The following is a 19,081-nucleotide window of genomic DNA, read 5'->3' on the forward strand; positions in this document are numbered from 1 at the left end:
TGTATATTTCACCTGAATGTGTATTTTTTTTCCATATTTTCTCTGGTGAGAGAAGGCTGTGAGATGAATCTACGGCGGTATTTTACTTGAGAGACGAATTTTAGTTTGCTGGTTTGATAATGGTAGGGAATTTGAGAATTCTCAACATATTGTAATAACAACAGTTTTAACTTAGTTGGCTAAATGCAATAGATACAGGCTCCATGTTTTACCATTATTTATGTAGGTAAGAAAAATATTGGTCTATGACATAATGCCTCTAAACTGAAGATGCAAATTTAAAATTTTGACAAATGCCTGTCATTTCGGTTACTGATGAAAGTGTAAAACATACCAGCCTTTAATCCAACAAATCATCGGACATTCTTTGATAAGTTTGCTCTTGAATTTCATTTCACGGTAGAATTATCGGGTTTTTTTACAAAAGAATGGGCGGCTGGGTGTGGTCTCAATATTTACATTTACATTAGAGAAGTAGATTTTGCAATAATTTACATGACCGCAAATCGCACAATTTGGTGCAATATCTTTACCATCATCTCAGGTTGGAGCATCTTCTCAATTCTGGTTTATGAGCAATATCCTTCTTGGAGACGCTTAAAATGCCACCTTGCTCTTCCACCTTTTCAATAAGAAGCTTAAGCAGAGGCACGGTTGACAGCGTAATGCATGAACCTACCATTATCAACTTCTTCTGTATGATCAACAAAAGAGAAGTACATTATCACTTAAAGAGTCGGGATGAATTTGTGCAAAAAGTTTCAAAAAGAAGAAAAATTCCATTCAGAGGAACCATATCTAAACCTTGGCACGAGTAAGAGCCACGTTAATCCTGTGCCAGTCTCCAAGCAATGAAGAAATGTAGTTCCTTGGATTTTCACTTGACCTTACGAAGGACAGCAGAATGCAATCTTTATCTCTTCCCTGCAAACATAGATTAAAACTACGACAATTAGGAGCAGCAAGGTACTAGTTTCTACCTAAGAGCCAAGAGCCTAAGACATTAGTAGTCACATTATTTGATGCAACTGCAAGACATCCTCAAGCCACAGAAAAATGACTCTAGAAGCAAGCCGAGTAGATTGGATCATTCATGATTTGCAAACGAGCTTTTGGGAGGCTAATAACTGGCACAAGATAATCTTAAACGGTTGAGGACAGATGGGGAACCAATTGTACGAGGACTTAAGTAGCTTTATCTAGGGCCAAGTCAACATTGAACGAAAGCTAGTGTCTCTGAAGTAGCATTGTTAGATTAGAATTCTTGTTCTGGGCTAGGGTGTCGTGAAGTTTTAGGCTTCCGAATTTCTGTTTCAAAAATGGAAAGCCAGCCATTTTTCTGCCTTCTTTCAGCTGGCATTCAGGCTCCTATAGCATATCAAAACCATATACTAGACTAACCAAGGTATATAATTGACAACTACTAAACATGTCAAAGGATAACCCTAGACAGCTATGCTTCTATTTAGGCTGGTCTACTGATTTTCTTTCCCTTCTATTATCCCATGCGGTAAAGCAGCTTCTTCTTCTGAATAAGAAAAGTTGAGAACTGAAGATGTTTTTCGAGAATGTAATCACATCAGCATAAATATTACCTGGTATTTATCAATTGTATGTATCTCCACTGATGTGGACACAGCTTGCCGGATAAGATCTACCTGAGAATTGTAGGGTGTAATGATGCCTATATCTTCCTCCAATATACCTCTGCTCAACAATCTACACACGATCTGTAGGCCAAAATTATACAGAAATTGGAGCTTAATGGTCATTAAAATGTTCATGGAAGAAGCAAGAGGCATTCACACCTCGGCAATGATATTTGCTTCCACTGGGTTATTTACAGCTTTCCGGTCATTTGTTTCAAATGCAAGCAACAAATCTAGTTTGGAAACAAGGATGATGCGACAGTTTAGGACAAGGAATTAAACTTCATTTGACAAGCCTGCATAATTTGACTAGAGATAGAAATTTGCCCAACCTGTGTTTATAAAGGCGACCGGTCTGTTTGGATTCATAGCCTGTCAAGACCAATCAAACCAGATTATTTCACAGAATAGAAAAGCAAGCAGTTGGGGTATCAACCCTCACAATTCATACAACATATTTTCTGGAAGTATAATTTCTTAAGATGAGGTCATCCTCGTCAAATATTGCTCATACCAAATCACTGCACCAAATCAATCCTTTAACTACATTCCCATCATGACCTTTGTACACAAAATTGAACTCCTTGTCTTTGCCCTACCACTTTGTACAAAATTGAGAAACTGTGGACAGCGACAATATACTCTTCAAAAGACAAGAGAATTAACCAACAATTCTGTCTCATTAATACAAGGTTAGCGAAGAACATGTTTGTAGGCTATTTTGTTTTTCCCTTGGTTTAAACATATTAGATCAATCAAATAATTATCCAAAAGCGTCACGATTCACAAGTAGTAGAGCTTCAGTTAGAAACTGGAACTTTTTATGTTTCCGTGTTAGGACATAAAAGAATGGTAAGCAAAAGACGTGTCGCAATGTGTCTATTTACCAGACGGAAACGCTAAAACTAGAGATGCACTAGGTTTTTCCTTGACCCCTCTTTCATTTGAGTGCATATACTGTCTTTAGAAAAAGAGAATTTTAGTGTGTGACACTCATCTAGATTACCGTTAATCAGCAATATTCACCAAAATAAGCACATTGAAAAAGTACATATAAATGGAAGCGTAATACTCTAAGATGACAGCTACACTGTGGTTATGACATGATACATGAGAATATGACCAGACTTACTCCTTGAGAAGCAATTAGAAAATGCAGATTAGTTTGTGAATGTCAGAAGAACAAAATTTGCTAGTATTAACTTAGCAGAGAAGAACCAGCAGCTCAGACGCTTAACTTATTTACAGGAAAGAACTTATGAGTGCTCAAACAATGACAAGTTTCACCAGGTGTATAATTCCCATCCAAACATCAGTCATTTTTAGAAGGCGCAGGCCTCTTTGGAACATGTCTTGAATAAAGTAGCATCATAGTTGGAAGCAACCTCTATTTTCCATCCTATGTCATTCTTTCCAGATGAGGCAGGCCTCTTATGTTTGGATCAGTACTAAAATAAAGCAGCATCAAACTTGGAAGCAATGAAATCAGTGACTAGTACCTCCTTTATCCACTTAGGCCCAGATGGCAATCCTGTGTACTTGATTTTGGCATTTTCTACTTCAGAAGAACCACATCGCAATCTGTTACCATATATCAAGGCATTTGATAATTCCATTATTGCTGCACACATGCGGTACTGCAAGTTGTAGCATAGTAGTGGCAACTATATCAAACTGGACCAACGTCAGAGGTGGAAGGAAACAACATCTTACTGAATTTTGAAGATACCTGGCTTTGCAAAGCACAAATTGCTTGGGGATGAGCTTCTGAGAGTCTGCAGAACAGGCTTACTGCCATTCCATATTCTCTGGCTTCTGCACTCTAATATGCAAACAGATTTTGTGTCACAAGTTATAATCGCATTGGAGCTAGCAGAGGAAATCAAGAAATACCTGGACAAGTGGTGGTAATTGATAATGATCCCCAACTAGAACAAATTTTGATGCAAATGTCAATGGTCCCAATGATACCTGGATTGTAAATCTAACATTGTCATTTCTTTTCCCAAAATGGATTTGTCATCTGGTGACCAATGTAGTTTCATAAAATAACTAGCTATAGAAACATAGAAGAGAAACGCACAGGAGGCAGTTAGTTTAGCTTATATAGAACAATTGCAACCAATAAAGGCTACAACTATGACAAGTTAACCTCATTCACTACCTTTATTGACCAAAATGTTCAAATCTTTACTGCAACCCAAAGTGTGAACGTACCGGCAACGTAGTTTGTCCAGCTTCATCCATGATACACACATCAAATCTCTTGTTTGAAAGCAATGGGCTAGTTATTCCCAAACATGTAACAGCAACAACTTTGCTTTGCTCTAGCCTTTGCTTTATCTCTTCAAGACCATGAGTGTCCATCACTGTAAGAGAAAGTCCAGAAGTAAGTTAGTATTCCATGAGGCAATCATGAAGCAACTCTTTGAAAATGTTACGAGAAACCAACTTGATAAGCAATTCTCACGAACTTCCTCGTGCACAACCTCATATCTTCCAATACGTATAAAATCTATACCCTGCAACAGTATATATGTTAGTCCCACTCCCCCCTTGAAGTGGTACTTGGATTGTTGTGTGTATATAAAAGCAGTTAAGCAGTACATCACTTGTGTCTTGTGGTTGACAGTCAGCAGAGCATACCAGAGAGTAAAGCACTAGGAAAAGTATATGATACTCATTACTCAGTAATAAGTTGTTGAAGTATGTAAAGAGAACATTTCTAGCAGAACATTTCAAAAAATCCATGCCCTTAGTGGAAAGAAGCAAAGAGAGATCTTCCTCGATAACACTTACATGAGTGAGTCAATCGGCTTCATTTTACTTGCGAACAGAATACAAATGTAGTCTAATATCTAAATGGATAAAGTAATATATCTTTTACTTGGAAATTGGTGAAAATACCATTAACTAATAAAAGGGTGCTCTCCCTAACAACTTAAGCTTTTAGATGAGATGGTCACACACTTCAACATGGTATCAGAGTAGGCAGAGGTCCTGGGATCGAATCTCACCGCCACCCGAATTTAAAAAGACTTTCCACATGCTTGGCCCATGAAAAAGAATCAGGCCCGCACGTAAGGGGTTGTGTTGAGAATATCATTAAACAATAAAAGTGTGCTAATTTAACATGGTATCAGAGCAAGGTCCTGGGATTGAATCTCACTGCCACTCGAATTTAAAAGGAATTTCCACATGCTTGGCCCATGAAAAAGAATCAAGCCCGCACGTGAGGGTCGTGTTGAGAATATCATTGACTAATAAAAGTGTGCTCTCCCTAACAACATAAGCTTTTAGATGAGATAGTCACACACTTCAGCAGAAACATTTATACACGAAGAGTAATCGTCATTTAACTTAATATTGGCGGGCTCTGGATAATCTAAATGTATGAAAAAACGGGTTAGAGGGATAAGATTTGGTTTACCACGATGAAGTTAATAGTCTATATTTGTTTAACCCTTCGCCTAAGTCTCATTAACATTTAGCCAAGCAGCTTTTTGAATTCATCTGACAGCACTATCCAAAATTTTCCACGGTGAGGCAACGTAATACATGAACTACAATATGCAGGACAATTACTACAAAGTAAATGCCATGCGTTTCATCAATTCGGATTCAAGATATCTCTTGTTCAGAATTTCTGATAGTCATTAGTTAGTTTTTCTTTAAAATGCTTTAAATTACAAGACAGTTTGAAGGTTATTATTGATTATACTAGAAAATGAATGCCTACATTTGAGTCGTTCTTTCTTAAAGAATACATTGAGTTAAGCAGAAAAGTTGTAATGTGTTACCTTATCCATTGAATAACTACACTTTCATAAATAGAATGCTTTTATTATTTAATTAAAAGTCAACAAATTGCAAATTGCAAATTACCCTATGAGAATTCCCTTTCAAAATAATTACCCCACGAGAGTTAATACACACTTCCAGCAGAGCTTCAAATTGATGGATATAACCATGGGCATATCCAACCTCAAAAGCTCGCTCAAGAGAAGAGTATTACACAAGTTCATATAAGGAGATCAAATGCCCACCCCACAACCGATGTGGGAGACTTAACACCTCCCATCACACCCAGGGCTGGAAGCCTGGTGCATGGATCAAGATGTTGGATCAAGAACAACATCTGATGAACGAATTGGGATGGGCCTAGCTCTGATACCATAATAAATACAACACTTGGGCCTAGCTCTGATACCAAGATAGATACAACACTTGGGCCTAGCTCTGATACCATGATAGATACAATGATTGGGTAACTCAACCTCAAAAGCTAGCTCAAGAGGATAAAGAGGAATGATGATGTAACATTAATACCAATAGCAGCAGCTAGGGACTGTAGTTGCTACAGTAGGCCCTTCTTAAATCATCAGTTTCATCCTAATGCTACACATTAACTCATATGCATGCCTTGCATTGAATGTATATTTCTACATTTTGCTAAATCAAGCTTTTCCAAGACAAGACCTAGTTAAAGAAAGAGTTTATACAACGTTGACACCAGTTTACGGTAAATACCTTCTAAATTTATGATATACAGCATAGTCTGTAAATAAAAGTAGTTAAACAAAGATTAAAGCACTAAGTTTCTTAAGTAGCATCAAGGATAGAGATGACCTGAGACTTCAGTTTGAGAAGCAAATTGTCAACAGCTGAATTTGTATAGGAGGTAAGCAAAATGGATGAACCTCTCATCAACAGTGCCTTCACAGCATAGACCATAGTGGATGTTTTGCCTGTCCCTGGCATTCCTAGTATCAGCGCGTAATCCTTTGCTGTGAGTATCTGCAGTAATGACAACTCAATATGTTGTGGGTACCCAATACAGCTTTGTATCTAGTTTATTCCAAGTATGATTCTGATAATTCACCGTATTTGTGATTTTCAGGTGCAACTATAAATCAAATTATAGATAGTTTCAATAATTCTTCACCTTAAGTATGGCTCTGCGCTGATCATCATTCAAGTTTTTTTCTGACCAAATGTATGAAATGGCAGGATCTTGACTAAATTGACATCCACTATCAAACCCAGGCACCTGCAGAAATTCATAGGTAAGATTCTTTTTTATCATTCATTAATGAGGGTGGTTGTGGCTGACGAGCTGCAAATAAAATTTCATAATAATTAAGTAGAGCATTCACCTCCAGATCAACTATCATCTTCCTCAGATGAGAACTCTGCTCATTTTGCAGAAACAGTTGTATGAGGTTGAATCTTCAAAACCAAAAGCAGGAGTAAATTACACTTGAAAAAAAAAGGTGTGCTTCAGATGGAATAATAAAACATAACAAAAAAATTAGAACACCTCATAATTGCAAATGAACCCATGAATTCATCTTTATGAATTCGCCACAACTGCTGATGAAGATCTTGTGCCTGTGAAGTCCGGCTGCTTCCTGGTAGCCTTAAGCGTTTGGAAAGAGATACCTGCATGATGAAAGTAAACTATTAGAAAGTTAAAAGCTGGGCATGCTTTTGCTTTTTTTTTTTACATATATTGGACCCAAAATCCAAAGGAGTCTCCATGGTTCAGCTTACATTCCAAACTTGTCCAGAATTATCATAAAGGATTATAAATCCACAATATTATATTTTTTTCATCAAAGAAAAGCATGGGAATGTAGCCTGGTTCACTTCAGAATGAGTGGCAATGGACCTTTATTACTTGAAAACAATACTATGATAGGATAGATAGGTTAGGTTGTGGGCAAGCAATCTTGTATAAATATAGATGTACTTACAGCAAAAGCTTTGGCTTCTAAGTAAATATAGTAACCTGCAAACTAGTGTGCTTTAGTTGTAATTATTTCTTAAGAAGAATGCTGGTTTAGAAAACTTTCGTGCATACACTTTTTAAGCTTTTCATTCTGGACAATGCTTCCAGGTCCTGAAGTAGTTTCCCTTTTTAACGTGGAACAAAAATGAAGATTCATGTGAAGCTTTACTTCTGTTAATCAATTAATCAAAATATTTCATTTTTATGATCCCTTGTATAGGCTGGAGCTACCTTCATATTAAAGAAAGGTAAAAGCTTTTCAGCTGTTGAAAGGGACCAAACTGAGAGCTAAAGCATTAACAAAGATACTGGTGGATGAGATATATAAGTAGGCGTTTGGCCATAGAAACCAAATATCTATCACTTTTTTTGGAATTTTCTAAGTTGGAGTTGAAGATAGAGTTGTACTTGGTTATGTCTTTTGCAAATGAGAGAAGAGAGCATTTAATTTGGAATTATGAAGATGGAGTTAGAAAACAAGTTATAAGCTGATAAGTAGGCGTTTGGCCATAGAAACCAAATATTTATCACTTTTTTTGGAATTTTCTAAGTTGGAGTTGAAGATAGAGTTGTGTTTGGTTATGTTTTTTGCAAATGAGAGAAGAGAGCATTTAATTTGGAATTATGAATTTGAAATTTTCATGGCGAAACACTTATTTTCAAATAAAGTGAATATTTTTAATGGCTAAACGGGCCCTAAATTTCCTATTTTCTGCTGGAACAAATGAGATTATTTCAAAATTTTGGAGTGCTCTACTCTACTACCCAAGGAGGATAAAAAGAAGGAACTGAAAACAAGGTATATACATGCATCCTAGGCTTTTTGTAGCCTTTGGTTAAAAATAGAGAGTCAGTAAAGTAATAACAACTCCTTTATAGAATGAATTGGTAAAGATACAATACTTACCGAGATGCTAGAGCAACTCATATCTACAACAACTCCAGTAGCTATTAGTATCCCACTAGGTTCAGTGCTCAATACCTGAATAATATGAAATATATAATGTCATACCGTCGATCGCTCATGACCACAAATACAAACAAACACTTAAAAGTCTGCACCTTCAGTTCAGTCAATCACAACTCGTACATAGGAGAAAGTAGAGGATGAGACCAACAAATCAGCTAATAAGAGGTCCACCAAAATTAGAAATTACTCACTTTGCTGTCAACGTTTACAAACGTAAGCCGTGACCCCGACTAAATCAGGAAGTCCCCCAGCTTTTCAGAAAATAATTGATTAATATTCTGTTTCTGTCATTGAATAGTAAAAATAACTCCCTTTTCTTATATGAGCTTCATGAAGCATAGCCAGTCTCAAACCCAAGTAAGCCGAAGGGTTTTGATAAGTTGATGGTCAGTGTGAAAGTAGAATCTGACTACGACAAATCCTCTAAGGGTTTTGATAAGTTGATGGTCAGTGTGAAAGTAGAATCTGACTACGATTAGTCGTCTAAGTTACCGAATTTGTGGGATGAGCCCACCAAGGAATGTGCTTTAGAATAGAGCAGAATGAATACAGAGGATTCCTGCAGCTCACAACTAATTTAGGATTAAGACATAGTTGGTTGATTAAATTCTGAAAAGCTTCATAACTTTACAAAATCAACTAAATGAATCATTAGTTCAAGCCATGAGATTAATATAATCCACAGGGACAGGATCATGTAATTCACTAGAGATGCATAATATAACAGCTCTGTCTCACCACTGGTCTACTGGAGACAAACAGATGATGTTATACCAATGGACCAGTAATTCTTGCTTCAGCGGAATGCTGTGAAAAACTGAAAATAGAGCATTGAGGGCATAAAACAAAAAGAATACAGGAAAGAAGAAATACCACATAGTCCCCGTTCCTAAGCGAGGATTCAAATTTTTTGACAGGAAAAATGGAACTGTTCAGAGCAGCTCCATCCTGTTGATGGTTGCCCAAGGAAGTCCAATCTTGATGTACAAAGTGATACGTAAATTGATTTCCTTTGCTAAAGTTTGCTGGTGTGGCTCTTTCAGACGTATCAAGGACAAGAGAAGATAAGCAAGGAGCATAAAGGTCATTCTTTAAACTTTGTGAAGACCAAATTTGTTTCTTTACAACCTGAAAAAATAAAGTTAATAAGTAAAGAGATATTTAATAGTCAGGAGGGGATTTCTTAATTCACAATCAACCTTGTATTGTACCTCAACTTCTTTAGCCTCCAAGTCAATCAACTGATCCCATTTTTGAAGAAAATTATTATGTGCATTAGTTAGATGGCTAACAAGTGAATCAAATACACTGCCCAAGCCGCTGCCTTCTGTGGTGCCACCGTATGCCTACGAAAATTATTCAGGATACAGTAGTATAGGTTTTTAATTTCGACGAAATTCCATTACTATTGGAAGGTTAATGTTCCCCATAATGAGATATATAATTAAGATGAGAATTGTGCAGAAGTATTTTAGATCAAGATAAAAGGGCGGACTTTCATGTCAACATTGATTAGGCTCATTTAGGAAACATAAATGTTGATTTATCCTCCTCCTTTATTTTACCCAATTGGAAAAACAAAAAAGGAAGCAATTGCCACTCATTTATCAAATATGTTCCTTAAGTCCTTCCACAGCAAGATGCTGACTCCTCATCATTAGGCAAATTGATTCATATTCAGAAAAGCTGTGAGCCCTTGATTACATTTTTAGCTTCTTAAACCTGAAGAAGTTTTGGCACTTTTATCAAGAAAATTAAGACCTAAGAAAACTAGTACATGTTGTAATACAGATGTTATAAATGCAATCTTTTGCCACAGTTCGGGTTCAAAATAAGTACTAGTTGTAGCATAAATGTCAAAAGTTAGTCTTCTGATGCATTTCAGGTCTAATGCTAGTAGTCTAAATATGGCATGTGTAATGATAATTTTTTGTTGATTGTTAAGTTCCAATATGTCTATCAGAAAGTACCTATTTCACCATAACCACATGAACGGGTAAAAACCCGGAGAAGAGAACTACATTGTTCTATGTGAGTGTAAGCTATTACATTTGCATATTTATTACAAGCATATTCGCCAACCAAAGGATGTAGTTACTAATTTCAGCAACTAAGCTCCCCTGTTTTCTTCTGTAAATGGTTTATCATTTGAGTTCTCAGAATCTTCACTAATTTTGAAAGTAGAACATTTTATTAATAGGCAAGCAGAGGTAAAGATGCTATAATGTTTTAGGATTGATAGCTGAGTTATCATGGTGCCCCTTGAACCAATTATTTTCGAAGTCTATATAAGTAAAAGGGAAAAAAAGGATGGTTGTCGCAATGAAGACCCTGAAAACTCAAAGTACCTCCATTTCAAAAAAAAAAAAAAAAAAAAACTCAAAGTACCTTATGATAAATGGTACAGACATTGAGGTGGCGACAGCCTCTGCACATATTTGGACTCTGCATCAAAAGAATGAAAATCAACAGAGTTAGTTACCAATGTCTAGAAGATTTTGTTAAGCGAGTTCTTTTTGTTCAGGTAATAAGCTAATTCATTTCTGATCGCATTTGTGGTGTTTACTTATAATTTAAGGCGATAAATGATGGTGGCCTGGGATAGCAGTGGAAGATGACAACCATGCTTAGGTTTCTGTAGAGAAGAGTAATACCGTATACAAATTATGAAGGTGTACTCAAAATGAATTACACTACTAAGGGACAAAAAAACACTGTGACCTCCTTGTAGACAACCAAACCAAGGAGAGTGGGGATATATTTCAGTGAAGTTTTTTATATGTTACCAGCAATAAGTAGGACACGAGAATGAGGGATAACCCTGAATATTAAGTGGACAACACACTGTTATGTGCAAGCCGATCAGTAATATATTCAATGACTAGTAAGTAGTAATGCAAAATATCAGCACTAGCAAACACTTTTGTATTTGATCCAAGTGTAACAGGATGAGATGTAGATACCTTACCTGTAACATTGGTGGCAATTGTTGAGTTATGGAGGCCTTGAGAAGATCATTTGCAAGTTCATTACGGCGCATTATTAGGCCAACCAAGTCAGATCTGCAAACAGTTATCCCCTTGAAAAAATGAACTGTAGTGTTAGAAGGTTGGAAAGGAAAAGAAAGGCAATTTATAAAATTCCTAGAGATGCTTGTTTTTAACTACTTATCAAAAAGAAAAGAGAAGCAAAAAAGATGCTACGTTTTACCTGTGTCTGATCTGTGTGCAGATAATACAGAAGACCATGGCCAATATGCTGCGAGTATCTAGTAAAGAAAAAAATAGATAACAACAAGATGAATCTGTAAACAAGAATTAAAGGAAAATATACAACTTACAAGGAAGTAACAAAATATGTCAACAGTAGGTGAAAAATTATGCAAGTAGGCAGGGTTCACCTTTCCGACATTAGAAGGGTATACAACATGACTTGAGCATTATGTTCCATAGCTGCCTGCAGAAGGTAATGTCAGCAGTAACCCAGAGGTTAGGTGCCTAGCAAGAACATGTAAAGTGGAGAATTATAGTCACTTCACAACTAAGTGGTACTATTTTCACAAATGCTCAAAAAAAACTTGCCTGCCCATTTGTTGCCTTCCCAGTTTTAAATTCAAGAGGCATAATCATCTCATTCGGTACATTGGTGTTGGATTTTACATTTACTTGCAAGGATGCATCGATCATGCCTTTCAACCCATATTTTGGAGCCCATGCCATTTCTTCAATGTCAAGTACCTATATTAAAGGTCATCCAAAAAGAAAAGAATATAAACTTGGGGGAGGATAGACAGACTGGATGGTGACCATGTTATATATATTTCAAAGAAAAACAATGAGGCAAACATAAATTCTATCATGTTGTAGGTAACGTTATGCTATTCTTTTTTCGAGAAGAAGTGTCTGGCATGTAGGTTATGCGAAAAAGCACCATTAGTTGCATCATAATGTAGTTTAATGTCCTTTAACACAAATTATGTCTTTCAGAAAAACTGCTCAAGACCCAATCAAACCAAATAAATTAGGCATAATCTTGGATAAATTAAGCAGTCCCAAGTGCATGTAGCTAACGTAATTGAAGGATGAATCCTGTAAATGCTTGGGGAATGTACGTAGTAACTTTTGTCTAGGTTATGAGAAAAAATGTTGGATCATCATGTTCCATTGGTTGCTCAATACTAAACATCCTTTAATAATCTCCCTACCACATAAATTTTACAAACACAACTTACATCTAATGTCCCATAACTCATCTACTAATAATGAACCTTTTCTTTTAAAAACATCTTAACATTATAAAGTAGGAGAACAATTTACATGAATTTACTTATTCCAGTTGCCACACTATAGTATAATAGATAGAGTGAATTAAGTTTCAATTTGAGGTTGCTGTGTAAAGCTTGTTGATTTTTTTATTTTGTTCATCACAAATCACAAATATGAAAAGACACTAATGTTAGAGATAAATATGCTAATGGAACAGTTTCTAATGATCATCCTGATGTGGTTAATGCTTTATATATCAGAAATATTTGCAAATTATGTTTCTGAGAATAAACTAAGCTCAAACCTCAAGATTATAAGTTATTTGATACATAGCCTTAAAAGGTATAGTTTGGAAGTATTAATTCAAGCCTGCTTTACCAAGAAAGGAAAAGGGAGATTTCTTACTTCAGATACTTTAATCTTCTTAGCTCCATCTTCACTTCCAAAATCAATGCTTGGGCTTTCTGAAACCTAAGAGTTACAATAAGTTAAGCTCATAAATATATTAGGTAAAAATGGAGAGAAATAATATCAATGTGGGAACAGATGTAAGATTCCGCACAAACTATAATCAAGATGTATTGAGAATCAAACACAAAAGATCTAGCCACCACTGAAGCAGAAACTAATGGAGAATAAAGCAAAAGGAAAATTGTTGCCTGTGTTACATGGATCCTTAAAAAACTTTGCTGCACCTCAGTCGACCTAACTTGATAAGGGTGCGGGTGTGAGATGCCACCACACTTGTCTAATTCACCTAGGCTGCATTGGTTACAACTACAACATGTCCGAGAAGCATAGTTTAGCTGTGTTTTGGGTTTAGATCATAGTAAGGCAGCTCATCTGATATAAAATCAATGAGTAGATCTCACCTCCCCTTCCCCATACCATAACTAGAAGGGATAGCGCATCTACAGAAGAGAGAGTATGGGCCCTTGCCCAACATTTAGTATAGATTTAGGTGATGACAAATCATACCTCTAGATCCAGCCCAAAACTAGATACCCACACCTGTATCCATGTATTACACATTTTGGCTGATGTGACAAAGAGGACTAGCTTATGTACAGAGAACTTGGAACTTAGTACTCTGAAGGATGGCTTTAACTACACTTTCTTTAGGTACCATAGACAGTTTTGTATTTCTCAATTGTTTCATTTGGATTTTACAAGTGATTCGTACAAATTCTGTAAATAATCCATAAAATGTCACATTTCTGTATATATAAAAAAAATCTTGACAGGGTTGCATGCATTGCTGAACAAAGAAACCTGATTTAATCTTAGTCAAACAAGGAGTCCACACCATTCTAAAGTTTCGAAATCACAACACTGCCTTTCCAGCTTAGATACTATTGGCCTCAAGATAGTGTTTAACAACAATCAGGCTTGTTAAATTGTAGAGCCATTTACCTCTGAATATCGGAAGGAACGTATCCAATTCAGCAGTTTTGGAATTGCCTCAATCAATGTCTTGTGAGTATCATTTTCATTTACTGCAATTACCATAAGTTTGAGTTAGTGTTGAAAGGAATGGATCATGTAAGTGCTTTACAGGACACAGTTCAGTGAAAATTATCCTTCAAGGACTTCAAGGAAAGCATGTTTTCAGATGGCCAACGTAAATAATAAAACTTCACAAAGGAGCAATTGGTAGAAACTTATGTTCCCCACCTCCACATGCATATAGGCTCTCAAGACTCTTCTGGAGCACTACCCTTGCATAATCCTCCAAGAATTCTTTTGTAGGAGACTCTCTGATCAGCCCAGCCTGAAAACAGTAGTCAGTTACTTTCATATGATATAGTTTCTAGTTCATGCATAACAATGAAAATATAAACAAGGAGAGGAAACTAAGCCTATGGGCATCGAAAGACAAGGGACTTTTAATTCATAAAACCTGAAACATCTGATGTAATAATGTGCCAATCAATGCTGCAGCTGAATACTCGCCAGATTTTAACCGCTCATCCAGCACAGCTCGCCTTGAGCAACTGAAGCTGCCAGCAACCTAACAGAATACTCAACGTTCAAGATCAATGGACAAAGAAGAATAATCAATTGATGGAAGCAAGACTTTCCAAAAGCTAGAACAGTGAAAGACAACACTTTGAGGAATTGAAACAAACAAATGAAATGTAATTGATCGGACATACCCTGGTTCCAGAAACTAAAATATCTGGATGAACAATGAGAAAATTCTCCCCGCGGTTTATTTCACATTTTCCTTCACTGTCAAATTCACCAATGACATGAATAGTATCCCCTGGTGCAACAACACTATAGCACCTGAAAGGAGATTTATGTTTCTCATCAGTACCATGTCTGTCAATAATTAGAATTGCAAAGCGTAAGAAGAGACTATTTCAATCCTCTTCCACAAATGGTTCGTACTGATAATAAATTATAGTTTCTCACAACTTGAAGGTATTAAGATTAAAATGAAACAATGCAGAAAAGTGGATGGGACTAAAATATCGTCTTCTGTTTTTGGGTTTAGGATAAAGATGCCTTTGTATACTCAAATGCATGATAAACAAACATAACCAGCTACTCAACATCAAAAGACATATGATGTCAGAGGCCCAGAAGAACAGGGAACAAACTGGTCTTTAGAAAGTCCTTCCAGTAGTAATCTCTGTTTGACATGATGATCTCATTAGGTCTGACAGTTCTAAAGAAGCAAATAATAATATAAGCAACACAATGCACATTGAGATTATTGTTCTGCAAGACTAAAAATTCCATGACAACTATACTTGTTGGTTGGGAAGATGATGTAAGAGTAGCAATAGAATTTGTGTTTGAGTAGCAAGTCATTGTGAACAGGAAAGTTCATCTTCCATCTTGTGGTTGTCTACGCTCTACTATAACAGAGATCGAGAGAAAACTATTTAAGAGTATTGTTTGTCTATTATAAAAGAGACTGTCAATGAAATAGCTTGTTTGTGAATTTATGTTTTAAGTATATTCAGCAGCTTGATGAGAGAAGAAATAACAGAGATTCAACTCATTACCACTCATCCCTCAATTGCAAAACCCTTTCTTCTCCACCTTGTTCATTCAGCAAGCGCAAAACCTGAAAGTCATCAACAGGTGTCCACACATCACTAGTTTTATTGAGAACTCAGAAAGGTTTTAGCAAGGCGCTAGGCACAAACCTTGAAGGAGCACTGTGGCCCAGATGTTTCAACTTGTTCATGCTTCTCAGAAACCTGTAGTTTCATATGGATAAAAGTAAATTGATCATAATTCACATAAAGGGTCTATTTATATAAGAGAAGAGCTGACATACCTCCAATACAAGAAAATAGATAGTTGATTCTTTCCTTTGGTCACTTGAACAAAAGTTTTCTGCCAATTTTTGCAAAACGGCAGTTGGCTTAGCTGGTCCATCATGACCATGGGATGCAATATTCTCTTCACATTGTGGTTCAACAGAAATTACATCTTCTACTTGGTCTAAAAGCTCAATCAATGCCTGAAACAGGATATATAGACCTATAAAACACTGGGACTATCGAAGTATGACTTTACACCTTCTGCACAACATGGGTTTAGAAATGAGTAACAAATGTTAATGATTGCATTAGCTGAAAATACCAGAGCAGTCAAAGACCTTTTTGTGTTGCCTGGAACCAAATTGATCAGTGACTTCATTAGAATCAACCACATTGGCAGGCTGCATTAATTGCCAGAAATTATCAGGAACATATCTTCTACAAGAAACCTAACAGATTTTACTTGTTTGATGATGCAGAAACTACCTTATCACTGCCGTATGTCAGAGATGGTGGAGTCTGAAAAGGACTCTGACTGTTGATTACTTCAGTTTTGCTCTGGCAGTTAAAGTTCCCATTGTTTTCCCACAAATCCATTGTGTGATCTGTGTTTTTGTTTCTCATGCTCGCCGTATTTGAGCATGCTAACGATTTATCAAGTGCCTTCGGTGGAGGTGAACAAAGCCATTCCTCAAATTTTCTTTCTGTCTCAGGAGGCGTCTGCAGTAATCATTAGTGTTAGTATTACAATGATCATTAACAAAACATGTCCCACAGCATACTGTACATTATATTAGTGTACCTTTTTCAGTGAACATTCTTGAATATTTAAGGAGTTGAACCGTGATGAATCCGCCAACACCTTTACCATCTTTGGTAATTGTTTGGACATGGCATGAAGTCGTTCATTCACTGGAGATATTCTCCATGTTACTTCATCACCTCCATCATCCTGGCTTTGCTTGATCAGCTAACAAACAACAGCATATTAATTCATTAACTGACAAGCAAACTTGGAAAACTTTTGAATTAGTTAGATTTTATTCTTCCTTGACCATGGATGCAATAGTCTAAGGATCCGAAAATATAGACTAAAAGGTGCATTAAGTTTATTAAACAACTGGTGGATTCAAAATCCTCCTTGAAAGATAGAAGAGGTTGCTGGGGGTGAAGAAGACCATCTACATGTCTTCAAAATTCTACAAGCTGGAAATCCATGCCATGTCTATACAATGTTTGTGATAGATCTCTGAGGTTAGAGACCTAAACTCCCCAGTTCTGCAGTGAGAGATTAACAACCTCAACCAAAACAACTCTTATAAAGCAAACTGGCCCAATCTAAGTCCTGTAGCATGGAGCATGCAGAGAATACGTCTTAGTTTATCTCCTACTTTCATTGTCACATTTGCAACATATTGATGAACCAGGGAGATACACTTTTAGTGGTTAGAGTTATTACTCTCCTACTTCATTTTTTTAGTGGTTAGAGTTATTACTCTCCTATATAATATGTTATTACTCCTCCCTTTAACTTCCCTGGTTTGCAAGTTCCCAAATAGACGGCGTATCATCTGCTAAAAATTTCTTCATGCTACTTTCTTCCTCTCATAATGGATTATGGATTCAAATTAGACTTGCTACTGCTTTGGATTGACTAAGCTTCCTGTTCCAGGAATAACCAAGTGGACAGAGTGTTCTCCTTCCCAACTTCAAATATAAAGTAGAACAAGAATTAGACCTTCTACAAATAGCAAATACTGCTGAAAAATGGGTACTTTAGCTTTAGCTTCACTGACACAGATAACTGCATTGCCTAAAAGTCTTTTTTCATGATATTACATCAAAGAGCTTACTGGCTAATTTCCTCCCACCCTTGACCTTGACCCTGACCCGATTCCTCATTCACACAACTTCTTGTAGAATGAGTCTAAAAAGTTGCAATCTTGTAAATATTGAGTAAACAAGGAGATTCTTCACTCATCTACACGCATTGAGAAATTAGTTCTGAGTAACAATCATCAGAAAATAAAGACAATTACCATTCCTGGAGAAAACTTGAATCGCTTGTTCAAAGATACCGACTTGCAAAACTCAGGCGTTACTTCTGCATCATTTCTCTCCTCCCCTGAACCTGCAGCCACCACAATCTCAGTAGGTGTACTCTGAGATGGACTACCCGATTCATTGTTTTTCAAACTAACACTACTTTCTTTATCCTTAAATCTCTCAGCTACATCAACTTTATCTGATTCGACCACATTTCCATTGCTTTTAACTTGTGACACTGAATTAACCTCGTCAAACTTACTGAAATTCAATCCATTTTCACCTTTCTGTGCAACGGAGTTTGTTTCATTAGAATCTAAACACCTTAAATCTAAAACATTTATAGGAGTTTTGGATACTGATACACTAGAACTTTCTTTAGGGTTTTGCAATGAATTGGGATTGGGATTTGGATTGGAATTAGAATTGTGGGGAACAAGAAGGGACTTGGATTTCTGTGAGAGTGCATTTTGGGTGTGGCGTTCAAAGAAATGCTGGATCCCGAATTTGGACGGCTGAGATTGCTGCTGCTGCTGCTGAAGATTCTGGTTTTGAATACTTGATTTCTGGTTTTGAATACTTGATTTCTTTGTTGATCCTGAACTTGTTCTTTTCTTTGGAGGCATTTTTACGTTTCGATCGAACTGAGCTTTTGCTATTCACCGGAGAACAATTAGGGCTTTAAGTCAATCGGGGAAGAAAGAAGTTGAAATTGTGTAAGAACTCAGAGATGATTTTCCCGCCAAAAGGGAAATGGGAGAATATTAGGAGGGAGTGAAACTGGACCGTCGGATTTGACTACCAACGGTACCGATAAAAAGTTGGATTTATTTACAATAAAAACAAGCGAAAGTTTTCGTTTTTTTTAATATTTTAATTTAATTGATTTACAGGGTAATACAAGCCTTTTTTCCAAAAAATAAATGCTATAATTCACAATTTTTAGTTTGAATTTTAATGTTTCACTCTAGACAAGAGAAAATGTTTTTTTAAGAGAGTTTTATCATATTTTCTTGGCCAAAACACAAAGAAAAAAATGATTTTCTTTCTCTCAAATCCCTTTCTAAACAAAGCATTAT

The 19,081-nt window shown here is 36.4% G+C and overlaps 1 protein-coding gene across 3 annotated transcripts; it reads right to left on the reverse strand.

The window, feature by feature from the left end:
• Nucleotides 1-363: 363 nt before the first annotated feature.
• On the reverse strand, nucleotides 364-18,738 carry LOC102578342 (DNA replication ATP-dependent helicase/nuclease DNA2). Of its 3 annotated transcripts, XM_006354552.2 has the most exons (34): nucleotides 17,996-18,737; nucleotides 16,759-16,926; nucleotides 16,443-16,676; nucleotides 16,295-16,357; nucleotides 15,971-16,156; nucleotides 15,837-15,890; nucleotides 15,693-15,754; nucleotides 14,832-14,964; nucleotides 14,576-14,686; nucleotides 14,350-14,446; nucleotides 14,089-14,171; nucleotides 13,081-13,146; nucleotides 11,992-12,147; nucleotides 11,811-11,866; nucleotides 11,621-11,678; nucleotides 11,379-11,489; nucleotides 10,799-10,855; nucleotides 9,622-9,756; nucleotides 9,284-9,538; nucleotides 8,348-8,422; nucleotides 6,970-7,091; nucleotides 6,806-6,878; nucleotides 6,595-6,699; nucleotides 6,279-6,446; nucleotides 4,102-4,171; nucleotides 3,867-4,018; nucleotides 3,543-3,620; nucleotides 3,379-3,471; nucleotides 3,149-3,286; nucleotides 1,982-2,021; nucleotides 1,809-1,882; nucleotides 1,596-1,730; nucleotides 805-924; nucleotides 364-694 (listed from the first exon to the last, which is right to left on the reverse strand). In XM_006354552.2, the coding sequence occupies exons 1-34, from the start codon at nucleotides 18,626-18,628 to the stop codon at nucleotides 536-538; spliced, it is 4,320 nt and encodes a 1,439-aa protein (XP_006354614.1). In that variant the 5' UTR covers nucleotides 18,629-18,737; the 3' UTR covers nucleotides 364-535. The 3 variants fall into 3 exon arrangements, 2 of the variants coding, with proteins under 2 accessions (XP_006354614.1, XP_015167429.1); XM_015311943.1 differs by lacking the exons at nucleotides 364-694; nucleotides 805-924; nucleotides 1,809-1,882 and having other exon boundaries at nucleotides 1,639-1,730; nucleotides 17,996-18,738; XR_001474316.1 differs by lacking the exons at nucleotides 364-694; nucleotides 805-924; nucleotides 1,596-1,730; nucleotides 1,809-1,882; nucleotides 1,982-2,021 and having other exon boundaries at nucleotides 3,197-3,286; nucleotides 3,379-3,464; nucleotides 17,996-18,738.
• Nucleotides 18,739-19,081: the final 343 nt, after the last annotated feature.

Source organism: Solanum tuberosum, unplaced genomic scaffold (genome assembly GCF_000226075.1).
Source record: "Solanum tuberosum cultivar DM 1-3 516 R44 unplaced genomic scaffold, SolTub_3.0 scf00173, whole genome shotgun sequence".
In the NCBI taxonomy this organism is placed as follows: Eukaryota; Viridiplantae; Streptophyta; class Magnoliopsida; order Solanales; family Solanaceae; genus Solanum; species Solanum tuberosum.